Below are 19,476 nucleotides of genomic sequence, written 5' to 3'. Positions count from 1 at the left end.
GGTTTGACAAATGTGTTAGTGGTGTGTAACCGTTCAGAACAAAATGTCTGCGCCCATACAGCGGTGCAAGTTATGTCAAACACGGTCCAAATCTCTGTTATTTTCCCAATTGCGATACTGTAATAAGTCGTTTTCAAGGTATTGAAAGAGCCATATACTTATTTGATACAAAGTTGTGCAATATTCTGAATTTAGCTTTTTATTAATCGCACAAGGGAACAAACATTAACAATTAGACATCGTGAATAGCGCCACAATTTTTTCGTACCACAAATCGTATAGTTCCCTCGTATCGAGCGTCTCCTGGTATGGATTATTTCTGTATCATAAAGGACGAGGCTCTCGTGTTGACGTCACACCCATGCGCTCTGAGTATTTTGTTTAATTACATAACTACGCTTAAAAATAAAAACAAAAAATATAAAAAGTGTAACTGCACTTCAAAATTCTTACTTCTACCAAAACAATCTTTTTTTTCACCATATTCTGAAGTGATATGTTGTAAGGCATAGGTCACAGCAGGAAATGATTAAACCAACTTTGGATTAATAATTGCAGTCCTGAAACCTTTGACGGTAGTTGCACATACCACACTGTCACTAAGTTTTTTCCAGTCCAACACCATACATGCTAGAGGTCCCAATTCTGACGGGACAGTCCTGCTTTTGGGGTGTTTGTCCCGATGCGACACAATTTGTCCCGACATTTGTAAAAAATGATATATGTACAGTTCTGTAAGTTCACAACAAAATTCTCATTCAAGCTCTGGCTAAAATTACCATCGCTAATCCCTTTATTGCCCCCTATTTACAAATATATCTACTAGTCGAGTGATCCAGTGTTGGTTTTGACACCTTATCAGCAATCTATTTGCAAATTATTGATTTTATCGGGCATTCACAACATGGTGTTTTTATGATAAGGGTTTCTAATTTCTAGCAATAGATGCATCATAGTGAATTGAAAGCAGACTGCGTTTGTATTTCAATGATTTTTCGTGGCCCAAATCAATTGTCTAAAGATACTTTTAGCGGTATTCTGTGTATTATACCACCTGCGGCTAAAAACTGTCAAAACACAATTTGAGTATATCAAACAAATTGAGCGCTGACCGATTCACATTGATGTTTTACATAAATATACTTTTGTTTTTAACTGATTTTCAACAAATAATTTGTATATATTGCATCAATCTAAATTTAGAGTTAATTGATGGTTGGTTGAATAAAAACAGTGCTTGATGCGTGCACATTACATTTCACATTATGGATTCGTCCGCATAGTGCACATGTGTGTTTACTTCCGGAAAATGGAGAATGTTTGTGTTCATGAAATTCTTAAACACATTTATCGTCAATTTTTTGCCAGAAATTATGAGGTTTTGTAAGTAATATGCTGATTACTGACTACAGTTAAGGTGGCATGATTGATCGTTTTAGGTGTCCTGCTTTTTGTCAAATATCCGACATGTTCAATGGAATGCGGGGATTTGGACCTGACAATTTCTGGCATGTATACCAACACAGTTCTGGAGAAAAATGAGTTATTAAATTGCTGTTTTACAGGAAAAAGTTTTAAAACACTTGCAAATTACAAGTTTTAGTCACTTGGTTATTGGAATGTTTGAAGCTTGGTAGTCATGATTTAGGTTTAATCCTGCGTTTATTTCTTGCTGGTGTTAATATGTAATGACAAGGTTAGGCTGGCACCTTCCCCCAACTACTTTGGTCAGGAAGGTGAGTCGGTTTATATTTTGTCTGTCCTGTAGAATTTGGCAGCCTTCATCCTGTGAGCTGTTATCCCCTATGATAAATCTAGACGCTTGTCTCTGAATGTGCTAAATTTTGTCAATATGCTTGGCTAGATGAGGGTCCCATCCTACGGAGCTGTACTCAAGTGTTGATTGAACTAGAGCTAAGTATGCTGTTTTTCTGCAGGTGATCGGGTAGTGTTTAAAGGTTTCTTTAAATGAATGATTCTAGGGTGCAAATAACAATTAGCTTTTTTAACTATTTTGTTTAGGTGTGTGTCCAAATTTAGATGGGCAGATATGGTAAAGCCTAGGAATGCATTTTCTTCTACTTGTTTGAGGATGTGTTAATCTAGTTCATAGAAGTGTGATGATCGGTTATTAATGCTCAAAAATAAAATTTCTTGGCGTTATGAAGCATTCCCCATGAAGATGCCAAGATTTCAGTGCTTTCAGCTTGTCTTGGAAGGCTTTGTGGTCTTGAATGTTTCGTATTGGCCTGTACAGGAGGCAATCTTCTGTAAAGAGTCGTACTTGTGAATTGACTGTATCAGGAAAGTACTTTGTGTGACACAGGACTAAGAACGGGCCTAGGACGAGGCCTCGAGGTACTCCCGAGTCAACATGGGCAGATGTGGAATTCTCCACGCGGTTCTTGATAGCATTTTATTTATCCTCATCATTAAATTTCCACAAAAATTGTAAAGTGAAGCCGACAACTGCGCTAGATTGAGCACATTTGTTTTATCTTAAAAAAAACTAAAACACTTTCAATTGCTCCGGATTTGCATGAAAATCATTGATGATAGCATAAGAGATGTGCACATACTAGGTGACAGGTGATATAAGTGTGTTCAGTGGGAATACCCCTGTCCCAATTTACTGGTAACATATATGCCAGAATTAATTTGAACAATTATGAACATTATGAAATTCTTGAGCACTTTGATATGCCCGTGATGCTAAAATGAAGCATGATCAATAAAACCGGAACTTGTTATATTGTAATTTTAAGTTATAAGTAAGTTTAATTATTGCTTATGTTTGAATAAAATATGTTAAGTTAACTAAATTTTAAAGTTTTGTTGACCTAATGCCTATTGTAATCAAGTGCTCTACCTTTCCGGTGTGACATCTGGATACTATGCAAGTTATAATGCAACCATTTGCATAGTGAATGTTGTTGTGGGTGTGTATTGAAGTTTCAGCTTTGCTTGATTTCACATGCTGTAATTTAGTAAATAAACAATTTTGACATGGATTTAATGGGATTTAAATAAATCTTTGAAGGTAAATGGTAAATTGTTGCATTTTTGCATGAATTAAGAAATCTTTCACTTGTTTCCTTAACCGCTTCATACGCGTTTACCGGAGGATATTGAAAATGTAACTTTGTACTGCATGATGACAATCGTAACTTATGCAGTTAATTCCACTATTTTGTTGTATATCTGTTTTATCATAAATATTTGTAGATATTAGTTTACATATGTCTTAAAAAAAAAAAATTCAACTAAAAAGTTAAAACGCACAGTGGTGTCATTAATAGAGTAATTTTTCGGCAAATTTGGAGAACAGGAAATGTATAAAAATAACTTCATCCCATGGAAACAATATTTTTTAAATGGAAAAAATGTCACCCTTCATTACTGTTTTTTGAGTCTCTTGAAGGTTTTTTAAAACGCGTAAGAAAGGAAACATATATGTGGATTGCAATACACATTGATGTAAACTAGTGCTCTGACCTTTGTTCTCACTTCAGTTCCTGTAAATTGAATAGTGCCACTAAACACAATCAAGTTGAAGCCTGGCAGCCTGTAATAGGCTTAGAGATACACGCTCAGATCAAAGCCAACAGCAAGTTATTTTCTCGTGCCAATACAATATTTGGGGGACCTACAAACTCGCAAGTGGCCTTCCTTGACGCAGCCTTGCCTGGGACTCTTCCAGTAAATCTTAGTAAAATAACATTGGGAATTAATTATTCTGAAATTAATCAAAATTGGACATTAAAACCACTTGTTATAACAATAGATTTGATATCACATGAATATTTTACTCACCTGGTATTTATGCATTTTGATTTTAAGCATTATTTAAAAATTGAAGAAAACATAACTTTGGTTTATTAATCATTTTTTCGTTATTTTCCTAAGGATAGAAAGTTATTTCTATGCTCTTTGAATTGCGAAATACTTGCTATAGTAAAGAATTGTTAAGTATTCAAAGTGTTGTGTGTTGTTGATTTTATGTGGGTTTATACTAGTCTTCTGGCTTTCAGCAGACAAATATGCTATGGTACAATCTAAAGTCAAGGTGCTTTAATTGAGATTTAAATTTCTGGCATAATTGAAAAAAAACAACATGTTGGTCTATTTAAAGCTCAGTTGATCCATTTTGAACCTCTTTTTCTTTCTTCAGGTACTCAACAGACGTTGTGTAGAGGCAGGTGTGATCACTGCCCTTGCCTTAGGATGCCAAATCAACAAAGTGTCACGTTTTGATAGAAAACACTACTTCTATGCGGACTTGCCTGTAAGTTGCTTGGGCTTGATTGGTCATTCTCGGCAGGGGTACAACTTGAATGTACCCCAGGTACTCTTTAAGTATACTTAAATGTACCCAGCGTACTGAAAATATGCTTACATGTACCCTGCCAATTTAGACTGCAACTGAGTTTTTTCCTGCCCAAAATCCGATGTTGTTAATGTTACATATACTTAAGAGTTCTGGAAGTACATTATTTTCTGTTTTTATGCCTCCAGTAGGGTGTCAGTCAGTATGTAAGTCTGTCTGTTCGTCTGAAAACTTTAATGGTCATAACTTTTTCAATATTTAACATAGCAACTTGATATTTGGCATGCATGTGCATCTCATGGAGCTGCACATTTTGAGTGGTGAATGGTGAAGGTGAAGGTCATCCTCCAAGGTCAAATGTCTTATATATGGCGTCTGTTCGTCCGATTGAAAACTTTATCATTGGCCATTACTTTTTCACTATTGAAAATAGCAACTTGATATTTGGCATGCATGTGTATCTCCTGGAGCTGAACAGTTTGAGTGGTAAAAGGTGAAGGTCAAGATCATCCTTCAAGGTCAAATATTCCATCCGTCCGAAAACTTTAACATTGGCCATAACTTTTAAAATATTGAAGATAGCAACCAACTTGATATTTGGCATGCATGTGTATCTCCTGGAGGTGAACATTTTGATTGGTGAAAGTTCAAGGTCATCCTTCAAGGTCAAAGGTCAAAAATAAAAAAAAATAAAAAATTCATTTCTCCATTCAATCTCTTACTTACTTCTTATGGAGCTGTACATTTTGAGTGGTGAAAGGTCAAGGTCATCCTTCAAGGTCAAAGGTCAAATATATTGCTACAACTTGGCGCAATAGGGGGCATTGTGTTTCTGACAAACACATCTCTTGTTTTTTGTTATTTGAGCTTTTGTCTGAAATGTTTCCTTAATTACCAGATGCAGTTAACAATAATTGTCTATACTAATAAGATATGTCATTTGACGTTTAAAAACATTTTTCTTTGTTATTTAAATTGTGCAGTCAAAAGACGTAAAAATGTAGTTAACATATAATTTCCAATGTTTTGATAAAGGCATTATGCCGAAACGTCAATTAAAGGAGTATAATCAGAGAGTTATAATAAGATATGGACAAAGGTTGTGCACCCAAGATGCCATCTACATATGGTTGTCATTAGTTGCAAGTTATTCAACTAATGACAACCATAGCCTGATAATAATGAAATAACAGTATCACTGAGCCGACCAATTGTCTTTATGCCCATACTTGACCTGTAAGTTATATCTTTCCCTTTTAGCTTAGCATGGCATACCTCTTCACTACTGGTATCACAGCAATAAGATGTACTACTGTACATTACTATATTCTATAAATTTAAGGCTGGGTACCAGATCACTCAACAGAACAATGCTATCGCAAACAACGGTCGGTTTCACTACGTACAGTATGGCAACAAGGAGTCGGATATCAGGGAGAAAGCAGTCACCATTCTGCAGCTGCAGCTTGAGCAAGACTCGGGCAAGAGTCTACACGATGATTTGGACAAGCAAAGTCTCATAGACTTGAACAGGGCAGGTAACTGAGATTTTTGCCTTGTGTAGAGGGCATGTAACTAATACATACTAGTATTGGTTGGCTTTTTAACTAGAGAAGGTCATTCTTCGGTTTGCTATTTGTATAGGGCAGGCAAATCATAGGTTTAAGGGCTTCATTTTTAACCCTATGATACTGATGAGCAGCAAACACCCTAAAACCTTAACAGCCTGCAAGTTACTCGCAGGCAGTTTTGGTTTTAACCTGGTTGTATAAAGAAATTAACTTTTTTTAGCAGGAAAGAGATATCTGGTATTGTTCCACATGTCTATTAATATCTTAGGCTGTGGACTGATGGAGATCGTGACAGCCCCAGAATTCCACAGTGGAGACGAGGCTAGGTCCTTTGTACGGGATCTAAGACAGCTGCTTGTAACACTCGGAACATGCGATGGGAAAATGTCAGGTATAATTTGTATCTATATGTTTTATTTTGTGGTTTGTGGAAAGTTTTCAATCCAATTTAAATTGTGTTTTTGTAAGTGGTTGATAATGTTCTTACTTTTAAATAAACACACTAGTAATATTTGTAGAGGCCTTTAGTATGAAGCATGAGCAAACAGTCACTTAAGTTGTGTGTTCCTTCTAAATAAGTAGATCATAAAAACTGAACCAGAGTGGAAATATTATAAGCATCCGCATTTCATAGCTTGTATAATTATATTTGTAAAACTTTATGGTTTTGACTTTTTTATGGTATATAAAATGACTTCACCATTAAAAAGTTGTAATATAAATTCTACCTTTGCTTTTCTGTTTAATTGATATAATTCTGACTTTAACACTATATCCATGTTATTATGCGCTTGCCTGTTCGATTGATTTTTAAGTCTGATTCATTTGTTAAATTTAGTAGTAATGAAAATCTAGAAACATTATCAAGAGAGTAATTTTTGTTACCCTCTGCTAGAATTATACAAGAAATTCATAAATCATACCAAGCCTCAGTAGAATGATTGACCACTCGCCAGCTGTCAATCAAACTCACGTAAAAATCAGAATTTCGTTTATTGCGGCCACATGGTCCGCCAGCAAAGACTGTCGGAGTAATGGAATAAGCATTTTATGAAAACACAACTCAGTGGGCAGAGCGATCGCGTATTTGGCGACTGGACAATTATAGCTGGAGGGACTGCCTTGGATCTGTCAATGCAGATTTAGGGCTTAAACCAGTTTAAAGTGTAAGTCAACTTGTTTCAGAGGGGTCACTAAGAGTGGATGCCAATATATCTGTGCACAAGCCTGGTCAACCATTGGGAGAGAGGGCAGAGGTGAAAAATTTGAACTCGCTTAGCAGCCTCAAGAAAACTATAGGTAACATAATCTTGTTATTGAAATGTTACCAAAATTAAACTAGAGCTTAACCAGAAGTGTTAGACATTTTTACAGACTTTTGTCTTTTATTTGTCGCAAAATCCTAAAACAACTACAGATAAAATTCATTTGCAGCTTTCAATCCTTTATTTGTGGCAAAAGCCTAAAACAACTACAGATAAAATTTATTTGCAGTTTTAGATCCTTTTTTGTGGCAAAAGCCTCAAACAACTACAAATGAAATTTATTTGCAGCCTTCGATCATTTATTTGTGGCAAAAACCTAAAACACCTACAGATAAAATGTGTGATATGTTTTTACGATATGAACTAAATTAAATTTGTGCTATACCATAAGAGCATGACATTTTTGCAGTCTTTGGTTCTTTATTTATTTCAAATGACTAAAAGCTAAGAAGTCTGGCAAAGAACAAAATTAATTGAAGACTCAAACTAGGACAGCATTGATGATTATAAAAAGAAAATAGGAAAAATAGTCTTGTTTCAGATTTGTAATGTTTCAGGTTTTACTTAATGTTGTTGTTTTATTTGAGTGTGTTTACACATTAAGTTTATTTGTGAAATTATTAACATTTCTCTATAGTTCTTATATGGAACAAAAATTGACTTGTATATGAATCAAGAGCAGTAATTAGGACTTTCTTGTATATGAATCAAGAGCAGTAATAAGGACTTCCTTGAATATGAATCAAGAGCAGTAATTAGGACTTTCTTGTATATGAATCAAGAGCAGTAATTAAAACTTTCTTGTATATGAATCAAGAGCAGTAATTAGGACTTTAATAAACCATTTTCAATCTGTATAAGTGTCTCCAAAATTTAAAGAATTTTTTGTTGAACAAATTTATCAGGAGATTCAACTATGCAACACGAATACAATAAAAAAACAATGCAACATTCAACACTTGTTCAGTTGTTTTTAAGTGAATCCCATTCTAAGTTGTCACATGCATGCATCAATATTTCAGAGTTTGAGATTAAACGGCAGATAGCTGTGATAGAGTCCGGTGGCCGTGTGATCAACGAAACACGCTCATTTGATCTTGATACAGGGTGTGTATAAGTCTCCAGTTTTTTAACTGCACACACAATACTTGTAAATTTCAGACCATTGTGTTAGGTCTGTATAACTTTTTGCCTATGCATATCTTAATGTTAAAAATCCTAATAATGCAAAGGTATTTGTCTCCATACAAGCTAAGATTTCAAATTAAAAAAATTAGTAATATGAAAAAAAATCTTTATACTTGCCAATTTATGTCTACACATGTGTGCGTATTTCAAAGTTTATGAGCCTGAGGCTGCATTATGTGAGGACGCAGAGTGTTTATGATTCTGAGGCTGCATTATGTGGGGACGCAGAGAGTTTATGAGCCTGAGGCTGCATTATGTGAGGACACAGAGAGTTTATGAGCCTGAGGCTGCATTATGTGAGGACGCAGAGAGTTTATGAGCCTGAGGCTGCATTATGTGAGGACACAGAGTTTTTATGAGCCTGAGGCTGCATTATGTGAGGACGCAGAGTGTTTATGAGCCTGAGGCTGCATTATGTGAGGACGCAGAGTGTTTATGAGCCTGAGGCTGCATTATGTGAGGACACAGAGTGTTTATGAGCCTGCGGCTGCATTATGTCAGGACGCAGAGAGTTTATGAGCCTGAGGCTGCATTATGTGAGGACACAGAGAGTTTATGAGCCTGAGGCTGCATTATGTGAGGACACAGAGAGTTTATGAGCCTGAGGCTGCATTATGTGAGGACACAGAGAGTTTATGAGTCTGAGGCTGCATTATGTGAGGACACAGAGAGTTTTTATGAGCCTGAGGCTGCATTATGTGAGGACGCAGAGAGTTTATGAGCCTGAGGCTGCATTATGTGAGGACGCAGAGAGTTTATGAGCCTGAGGCTGCATTATGTGAGGACACAGAGTGTTTATGAGCCTGAGGCTGCATTATGTGAGGACACAGAGTGTTTATGAGCCTGAGGCTGCATTATGTGAGGACACAGAGAGTTTATGAGCCTGAGGCTGCATTATGTGAGGACACAGAGAGTTTATGAGCCTGAGGCTGCATTATGTGAGGACACAGAGAGTTTATGAGTCTGAGGCTGCATTATGTGAGGACACAGAGAGTTTTTATGAGCCTGAGGCTGCATTATGTGAGGACGCAGAGAGTTTATGAGCCTGAGGCTGCATTATGTGAGGACGCAGAGAGTTTATGAGCCTGAGGCTGCATTATGTGAGGACACAGAGTGTTTATGAGCCTGAGGCTGCATTATGTGAGGACACAGAGTGTTTATGAGCCTGAGGCTGCATTATGTGAGGACACAGAGAGTTTATGAGCCTGAGGCTGCATTATGTGAGGACACAGAGAGTTTATGAGCCTGAGGCTGCATTATGTGAGGACACAGAGAGTTTATGAGCCTGAGGCTGCATTATGTGAGGACGCAGAGTGTTTATGAGCCTGAGGCTGCATTATGTGAGGACACAGAGAGTTTATGAGCCTGAGGCTGCATTATGTGAGGACACAGAGAGTTTATGAGCCTGAGGCTGCATTATGTGGGGACGCAGAGAGTTTATGAGCCTGAGGCTGCATTATGTGAGGACACAGAGTGTTTATGAGCCTGAGGCTGCATTATGTGAGGACGCAGAGTGTTTATGAGCCTGAGGCTGCATTATGTGAGGACACAGAGTGTTTATGAGCCTGAGGCTGCATTATGTGAGGACACAGAGAGTTTATGAGCCTGAGGCTGCATTATGTGAGGACGCAGAGTGTTTATGAGCCTGAGGCTGCATTATGTGAGGACACAGAGTTTTTATGAGCCTGAGGCTGCATTATGTGAGGACGCAGAGTTTTTATGAGCCTGAGGCTGCATTATGTGAGGACACAGAGAGTTTATGAGCCTGAGGCTGCATTATGTGAGGACACAGAGAGTTTATGAGCCTGAGGCTGCATTATGTGAGGACACAGAGAGTTTATGAGCCTGAGGCTGCATTATGTGAGGACGCAGAGTGTTTATGAGCCTGAGGCTGCATTATGTGAGGACGCAGAGTGTTTATGAGCCTGAGGCTGCATTATGTGAGGACGCAGAGTGTTTATGAGCCTGAGGCTGCATTATGTGAGGACGCAGAGTTTTTATGAGCCTGAGGCTGCATTATGTGAGGACACAGAGTTTTTATGAGCCTGAGGCTGCATTATGTGAGGACACAGAGAGTTTATGAGCCTGAGGCTGCATTATGTGGGGACGCAGAGAGTTTATGAGCCTGAGGCTGCATTATGTGAGGACACAGAGAGTTTATGAGCCTGAGGCTGCATTATGTGAGGACGCAGAGAGTTTATGAGCCTGAGGCTGCATTATGTGGGGACGCAGAGAGTTTATGAGCCTGAGGCTGCATTATGTGAGGACACAGAGAGTTTATGAGCCTGAGGCTGCATTATGTGAGGACGCAGAGTGTTTATGAGCCTGAGGCTGCATTATGTGAGGACACAGAGAGTTTATGAGCCTGAGGCTGCATTATGTGAGGACACAGAGAGTTTATGAGCCTGAGGCTGCATTATGTGAGGACACAGAGAGTTTATGAGCCTGAGGCTGCATTATGTGAGGACGCAGAGTGTTTATGAGCCTGAGGCTGCATTATGTGAGGACACAGAGAGTTTATGAGCCTGAGGCTGCATTATGTGAGGACGCAGAGTGTTTATGAGCCTGAGGCTGCATTATGTGAGGACGCAGAGAGTTTATGAGCCTGAGGCTGCATTATGTGAGGACGCAGAGTGTTTATGAGCCTGAGGCTGCATTATGTGAGGACGCAGAGTGTTTATGAGCCTGAGGCTGCATTATGTGAGGACGCAGAGAGTTTATGAGCCTGAGGCTGCATTATGTGAGGACACAGAGTGTTTATGAGCCTGAGGCTGCATTATGTGAGGACACAGAGAGTTTATGAGCCTGAGGCTGCATTATGTGAGGACACAGAGAGTTTTTATGAGTCTGAGGCTGCATTATGTGAGGACGCAGAGTTTTTATGAGCCTGAGGCTGCATTATGTGAGGACACAGAGAGTTTATGAGCCTGAGGCTGCATTATGTGGGGACGCAGAGAGTTTATGAGCCTGAGGCTGCATTATGTGAGGACACAGAGAGTTTATGAGCCTGAGGCTGCATTATGTGAGGACGCAGAGAGTTTATGAGCCTGAGGCTGCATTATGTGGGGACGCAGAGAGTTTATGAGCCTGAGGCTGCATTATGTGAGGACACAGAGAGTTTATGAGCCTGAGGCTGCATTATGTGAGGACACAGAGAGTTTATGAGCCTGAGGCTGCATTATGTGAGGACGCAGAGTGTTTATGAGCCTGAGGCTGCATTATGTGAGGACACAGAGAGTTTATGAGCCTGAGGCTGCATTATGTGAGGACGCAGAGTGTTTATGAGCCTGAGGCTGCATTATGTGAGGACGCAGAGTGTTTATGAGCCTGAGGCTGCATTATGTGAGGACGCAGAGTGTTTATGAGCCTGAGGCTGCATTATGTGAGGACGCAGAGTGTTTATGAGCCTGAGGCTGCATTATGTGAGGACACAGAGAGTTTATGAGCCTGAGGCTGCATTATGTGAGGACACAGAGAGTTTATGAGCCTGAGGCTGCATTATGTGAGGACACAGAGAGTTTATGAGCCTGAGGCTGCATTATGTGAGGACGCAGAGTGTTTATGAGCCTGAGGCTGCATTATGTGAGGACACAGAGAGTTTATGAGCCTGAGGCTGCATTATGTGAGGACGCAGAGAGTTTATGAGCCTGAGGCTGCATTATGTGGGGACGCAGAGAGTTTATGAGCCTGAGGCTGCATTATGTGAGGACACAGAGAGTTTATGAGCCTGAGGCTGCATTATGTGAGGACACAGAGAGTTTATGAGCCTGAGGCTGCATTATGTGAGGACGCAGAGTGTTTATGAGCCTGAGGCTGCATTATGTGAGGACACAGAGAGTTTATGAGCCTGAGGCTGCATTATGTGAGGACGCAGAGTTTTTATGAGCCTGAGGCTGCATTATGTGAGGACGCAGAGTTTTTATGAGCCTGAGGCTGCATTATGTGAGGACGCAGAGTTTTTATGAGCCTGACGCTGCATTATGTGGGGACGCAGAGAGAGTTTATGAGCCTGAGGCTGCATTATGTGAGGACACAGAGAGTGTTTATGAGCCTGAGGCTGCATTATGTAAGGACACAGAGAGTTTATGAGCCTGAGGCTGCATTATGTGAGGACACAGAGAGTTTATGAGCCTGAGGCTGCATTATGTGAGGACACAGAGAGTTTATGAGCCTGAGGCTGCATTATGTGAGGACACAGAGAGTTTATGAGCCTGAGGCTGCATTATGTGAGGACACAGAGAGTTAATGAGCCTGAGGCTGCATTATGTGAGGACACAGAGTGTTTATGAGCCTGAGGCTGCATTATGTGAGGACGCAGAGAGTTTATGAGCCTGAGGCTGCATTATGTGAGGACACAGAGAGTTTATGAGCCTGAGGCTGCATTATGTGAGGACGCAGAGTGTTTATGAGCCTGAGGCTGCATTATGTGAGGACACAGAGAGTTTATGAGCCTGAGGCTGCATTATGTGAGGATGCAGAGTGTTTATGAGCCTGAGGCTGCATTATGTGAGGACACAGAGTGTTTATGAGCCTGAGGCTGCATTATGTGAGGACACAGAGAGTTTATGAGCCTGAGGCTGCATTATGTGAGGATGCAGAGTGTTTCCCATCACTCCCACATAATTTTCTTACTAAAGTCACAGATTAGGGACACATATGTTATTGTAGTACAGCTGCAATTTCCTGATATTTAGTCTTTTTTACATGAAAGGTATTACATTTTTGTTTTGTTCTTGTACTATGGGGGAAACCAAAGTACCCGGAGTAAATCCCACCTGTTTGGTATGGTGACCACGAACGAAACTTACATGCGTAGTGAACTATGTCAACATATGGGCCAGGGCGGCAATATATACCATGATAAAGTCTATTATTTCTCCAGTGAGACCTTGCCAATGAGGGACAAGGAGGTGCAGCTAGATTACCGCTTCATGCCTGAACCCAACCTTCCTCCACTTAGACTGTACCATAGGTCTGACCTGAAGGGGGCAATGCATGGGGATAAAGTATTTATAGATGATCTGGAAAAGAACATGCCTGTGTTGCCGCAGGAACGACGAGGAAATCTCATGCAGAATTACGGCATCAGCATGTATAAAGCTGCCTTTATTGTGGTATGTTGACTTTTGCTAAGAAGAAGCTGGGTATGCAGAATTGAATTTTAAAGTGGCTTTATCAGTTCATTTTAAGCAGACTACCCATCATTAATATGAATGATTGCTTAAACATAAACCCAGCCTCTGATTAAATGTCAAAAGCACTAGTTATGTTTAGATCCTCATATTAATATTCCAACAGTCAAAGACTCAAGTTTAAATTCTTGCCACCGATGTAATAACTTGGGAAATTTTTGTAAGCCATTAAGAAAACAATGCTTTTTTTACAGACAGAAAACCTTCAGGATATTTATGAGGAACTCGTTTCCACTCGCAACGTCGAGGCTTTTACCAATTTTTTCATTAACACTGTGGCAGCCAGGCTTTTGGCCAACGAGCTTACCTTGGACCAATGGTGAGGTGGACTATTGAAGACCAGAAATATTTTTATAACGTAAATTTACTTGAAAGAAACCTTAGTATTCTAATTCTAGATTTGCTGTTGTTGTTTAGTGGATTATTTTTTCATGCAAAACAATAGAAACACGATTTATCTAAGTCCCATAAATCTGAACAAAAAACTCACTTGAATGTCTTATTATGAAATTATGGAAACCTCCTCTTTGCATTGAAGCTTCCCGTTCAAATTTTCTGAGTGCAAACACCTCATTGCTGAGAAACAACCTGGATAATACTACATTGAGGAACTGTGCATTATGTACCTATAAAAGTCATATAGATTTGAAACAAATCATTGACGTCATTGTAGTGTACACACTTCCTATTTTCATGAAGTTTCCATTAAGTTTAATATGATTCCACCCATTAGTTTCTGATAAATTGCCCTGAGGGATGAAAGGACAGACAGCATGACAGACAGACAAAGTTACAACTATTATTACGCACCTTCCCATGGACTCATTTTGGCCAGCATACAAATATTACATCGTTCGGGAAGAAAACTCAATGTATTATGTAAAATATATATGCAAACTACCAACATTTGATACAGGCTTTCAAATACATGTATATCTGTGCTCACCCATCTACTCGACAGGGCCTTCTTTTCTCAATCACCAGCCTCATGCATATTATTTATTATAATCATATACATTATTGTTCCAGGTCTGTAGAACAAGTTTTTTTTTATAAACAAATACTAGTATCGTATGCCTTATTTTTAATCAATGATTATTTGGATTTGTTTTGAAACATGCATATAAAATATCTGAATCATGATGCCATATGTTCCTGCAAGTGTTCTGTATTTTGTAGCCCCATTCCTGGCAAGCATATTGGCTACATTTACGACCAGTACAAAGAAGAAAACATAAATCTGACGGTTGCTGAAAAGGTGCCTTTCATAGTTGGTCATTTGTGTATAATACATTGAGCCACTATTATTAATTTAAAGACTTCGTTCAGCTCACATATATGTTTGTAATAGCATTATTAGTCCCCTACCGGTTTGCGCTCTGTGTGTCCGTCAGTCAGTCAGTCTGTCACACTTTTCTGGATCCTGTGATAATTTTTTAAGTTCTTAATATTTTGTTATGAAACTTGAAACCTTGATAGATGGCAATATGGACATTATGCACGTCATTTCATTTAGTTCCTACGTCAAAAATTCTGGGTGCTATGTCAACAAATAGACTAGAAATACTGCTGGAAATGGTGGTTTTCTGGATCCTGCGACAACTCTAAAAGTTCTTCATATTTTTTCATCAAACTTGAAACATGGATAGATGGCAATATGGACATTATGCACGTCATTTCATTTTGTTCCTACGTCAAAAGTTATGGTTGCTATGGCAACAAATAGACTAGAAATACTGCTGAAATGGTGGTTTTCTGGATCCTGCTATAACTTTAAAAGTTCTTCATATTTTTTTTATGAAACTTGAAACATGGATAGATGGCAATATGGACATTATGCACGTCATTTCATTTTGTTCCTACGTCAAAAATTCAGGTTGCTATGGCAACAAATAGACTAGAAATACTGCTGAAAATGGTGGTTTTCTGGATCCTGTGATAACTTTAAAAGTTCTTCATATTTTTTAAATGAAAATTCCAACATGGATAGATGGCAATATGGACATTATGCACATCATTTCATTTTGTTCCTGCGTCAAAAATTCTGGTTGCTATGGCAACAACAAAAAAATTCTGACAATGGTGGAATTTCTGACAATGGTGGAGCCGGTAGGGTACTTTTATTGCTTGGCAATAGTCTTGTTACTAATTCTATGATGACTGTAATGATGATGTTATTGTGGGTTACTATTGAGAACCTATGAACGAAGTTAACAACAAGTAAAAGAAACCAACGAACATTGAAGGAGAAACAAAAATACAGATACTAGGTTTTATCCTATGAATCACGTATGTTTGTTTCAACAATTGACAATTTCACAGTTAGAGCATATGAAAATATCAAAACCTTGCCTATCAATACGTCCTTTATTTATGTTGTTTTTTCTTAACAGCTAATTGACACATTGCTCGCCGATAGTAGTGTTGACCCTAAGGAGCACATACGTTTGGAAAATCTCTGGCAAATCAATGACGTGGCACAGCTGACAGAACTTTGCAAGACCATTATTGCGGAGAACCCGAAGGCGGTATGTAGTCGTTCACACTGTGTTTATTGTTTATAACAAGGTTTATCCTCCCTTTATTTGTATAAGGAGTGTTCAGATATGCATGAATGTCTAGAACATCAATCTTGTTAGGTCCACAAAACATAACAATTCCAAATACATACTAGTATACGTATGGATACATTTTACATAGTTTGAAAGTAAAAGTTCAATCACATTTGTTATTATGCTAATCACATGGAAGATACGTGTAACTAATTTCATACGAGTAAACTAGAAATGGCGCCGCAGAGGCTGACCATATCCCCACCCCACATGTTTGACCCAGGGGCACCTCAGGGTTGGTAATGGGGCCATGCATAGTTGAGATTGACCGTATTGTCATAAGAGAAATTCAGTATCACTTAGAAGTGAATTGGTATAGAAATGAAGAAGTTATAGTAAAAGGCCATTTTGGGTGGGTGTGGCCTATGCGGGCGGAGCGCCCCAGGGTTGGTAATGGGGCCATGCATAGTTGAGATTGACCGTATTGTCATAAGAGAAGTTCAGTATCAATTAGATGTGAATCGGTGTAGAAATGAAGAAATTATAGTAAATTGCAATTTTGGGTGGGTGTGGCCTATGTGGGCGGGGAGCCCCAGGATTGGTAAATGGGCCATACATAGTTGAGATTGACCGTATTGTCATAAGAAAAGTTCAGTATCAATTAGAAGTGAATTGGTGTAGAAATGAAGATGTTATAGTAAAAGGCAATTTTGGGTGGGTGTGGTCTATGTGGGCGGGGCGCCCCAGGGTTGGTAATGGGGCCATGCATAGTTGAGATTGACCGTATTTTCATAAGAGAGGTTCAGTATCAATTTGAAGTGAATCGGTGTAGAAAAGAAGAAATTATAGTAAGAGGCAATTTTGGGTGGGTGTGGTCTATGTGGGCAGGGCGCCCCATGGTTGGTAATGGGGCCATGCATAGTTGAGATTGACCGTATTGTCATAAGAGAGGTTCAGTATCAATTTGAAGTAAATTGGTGTAGAAATGAAGAAGTAAATGTAAAATAACCCGAAAAAATGAGTGAAAATCTCTGACCCGGCCCCACCCCAACCCCCATAACTTTTGACCCAGGGGTCAGATCAAAGTTCTAAACAGTGCAGGGTCGCACATATGCTCAAAGCTACCATATGTGTAAGTTTCAAGGTTCTAGTGCTAATAGTGTAGGAGGAGATAGTGGCCAGGACGGACGGACAGACGACGGAGATAACCACAATATCCCCATGCTTTTCAAAAAGCGTGGGGATAGCAAATGTTTTTGCATTGTAAGATTTTATATTAATTTTCAAGCTATTAAATTATTTTATCTTTCTTTTATCATGCAGTTTACATCTTGAATCTTACATCTTACATTCAGTTTCCTAATTAGAAAAGTATTTGCTTCAAAATAAAAAAAAGGCATCAGATATGTTTTAGTGAAATACTGTTGATCTTTGGATTACACTTTGTATTGCACTGAAATTCCTCATACGTAATACTAGTATGTGTGAAAAATGCAAAATAAGTTTAAACAAGCAAATTCGTTGAATTGATATCCCCGGCCAATATGCTTCTGGACACAAAAGTGTTATATTTGACACTCAAAAAAGCATTTTTTCAAGATACAAAGGGCAATAACTCCGTTATTAACAGATGGTGTACAATGCCATTTGGGGTGCATCATCCTCTTATCCATATGTATACTCATACCAAGTTTCAATGTAATCCCCCAAAGCACTTCCAAGATATGGCTCCGGACACAAAAGGACGGAAAGACGGACGGACAGACGGATGGACGGACAACGCCAAAACAATATAATAACGAGGAGATACGACTGTCATAAAGTATAATCAGACAGTCAATCTTTTCAAAGTTTGCCAATTTTTAAATATGTTACAATAGGTGTCCAAGTTAAAGCGAGGGAAGGATCGAGCTATGAACACGTTGATGGCATCAGCCAGGAAAGCGACTGGGGACAGGGGCAACACCAGGATTATCAACCGTATCTTCAAGGAACTGATCGCTCAGAGTGAGGGACGGGATTAATTTAATGATTGATTGGATCTCTAAGCATGGACACAGACTTGACCTGTATCAGAGAGCGAGCAACGGGAATAATTAGTAGCTTGATTTTGTTAGCTCGGCTGTTTTCGGAGAAAACCTGAGGTATTGTCATAGCCAGCTCGTCGTCCGACGTCTGCGTCGTGCTAAAACCTTTACATTTTGTTAAGGTTGGCTCTTAAATCAAAGTGCTTCAACCTACAACTTTAAAACTTCACATGTAGCTGCACCTTGATGAGTTCTCCATCCACACCCATTTTTGGGTCACTAGGTCAAAGGTCAAGGTCCTTGTGACCTCTTAAAAAAAAAAAAATCTGACAAGCTTCCATTTAATATGCTCCCCCAAAAAATTTTGGGGGGGGGGAGCATATAGTTGCGGCTTCGTCTGTCCGTCCGTGTGTCCGTCCGTGCACAATGTTTGTCCAGGCTATTTCTCAGCAACTAATGACCGGAATTCAATGAAACTTTATGGGAAGGTTCACTACCAAGAGGAGATGTGCATATTATCAGCAGGTTCTGGTCGGATGATTTTTCACAGAGTTATGGCCCTTTGAAATTTTCCATTAACTGTACATATAGTGCAATTCTTGTCTGGGCTATTTCTCAGCAACTAATGACCGGAATTCAATGAAACTTTATGGGAAGCTTCACTACCAAGAGGAGATGTGCATATTATCAGCGGGTTCTGGTCGGATGATTTTTCACAGAGTTATTGCCCTTTGAAATTTTCCATTAATTGTACATATAGTGCAATTCTTGTCCGGGCTTTTTCTCAGCAACTAATGACCGGAATTCAATGAAACTTTATGGGAAGCTTCACTACCTAGAGGAGATGTGCATATTATCAGCGGGTTCTGGTCGGATGATTTTTCACAGAGTTATGGCCCTTTGAAATAAATTTTATATTTAAAAAATCTTGTCCCCTCAACTACTGTGCCCTCAAGACGTTTCCTTTTATCTGAATATATAGTGCAATATTGTGACAATCACCCGTCTCCGACGGTGAGAAAAGGACATAATTGCAGTAATGACGGTTGGTTTGATTATACAACTTACGATCGGCTATTTTCCCGAGAGTTTTGCATAGGTGGTCAATTAATTGATCAATGTACATGTAAGTGGTTAACACTCTACGACACCGAACTGATTTAGATGTTTTCTGTCATTTCTGATAGAATGTTTAGCATGTAAGGTATATCTTATTTCAAGACAAAAACGAATTTAAATATAAAATATATTTGATATATGTCGCTTAAAATTTACACAGTGAGAATATTTGTTGTTTGATAACGTCGGTATTGCGAATGTATTTTGAGCCAACTGAGCACAACCGAAGTCACAT

General features: G+C 39.0%; 1 protein-coding gene across 1 annotated transcript; it reads left to right on the top strand.

Annotated features, from left to right (window-relative positions):
* Positions 1-29: 29 nt before the first annotated feature.
* On the top strand, positions 30-19,123 carry LOC127880907 (glutamyl-tRNA(Gln) amidotransferase subunit B, mitochondrial-like). Its single transcript, XM_052428404.1, has 12 exons — positions 30-138; positions 3,513-3,699; positions 4,172-4,285; positions 5,670-5,865; positions 6,167-6,289; positions 7,084-7,197; positions 8,186-8,270; positions 13,234-13,465; positions 13,738-13,862; positions 14,723-14,801; positions 15,937-16,071; positions 17,976-19,123. The coding sequence occupies exons 1-12, from the start codon at positions 44-46 to the stop codon at positions 18,117-18,119; spliced, it is 1,629 nt and encodes a 542-aa protein (XP_052284364.1). The 5' UTR covers positions 30-43; the 3' UTR covers positions 18,120-19,123.
* The last annotated feature ends 353 nt before the right edge of the window (positions 19,124-19,476 follow it).

The sequence above is a fragment of the Dreissena polymorpha genome, chromosome 5 (genome assembly GCF_020536995.1).
Source record: "Dreissena polymorpha isolate Duluth1 chromosome 5, UMN_Dpol_1.0, whole genome shotgun sequence".
NCBI classification, from domain to species: domain Eukaryota; kingdom Metazoa; phylum Mollusca; class Bivalvia; order Myida; family Dreissenidae; genus Dreissena; species Dreissena polymorpha.
The sequence above is the reverse complement of the archived record's forward strand: the minus strand, read 5'-3'. Positions and strand labels throughout refer to the sequence as shown.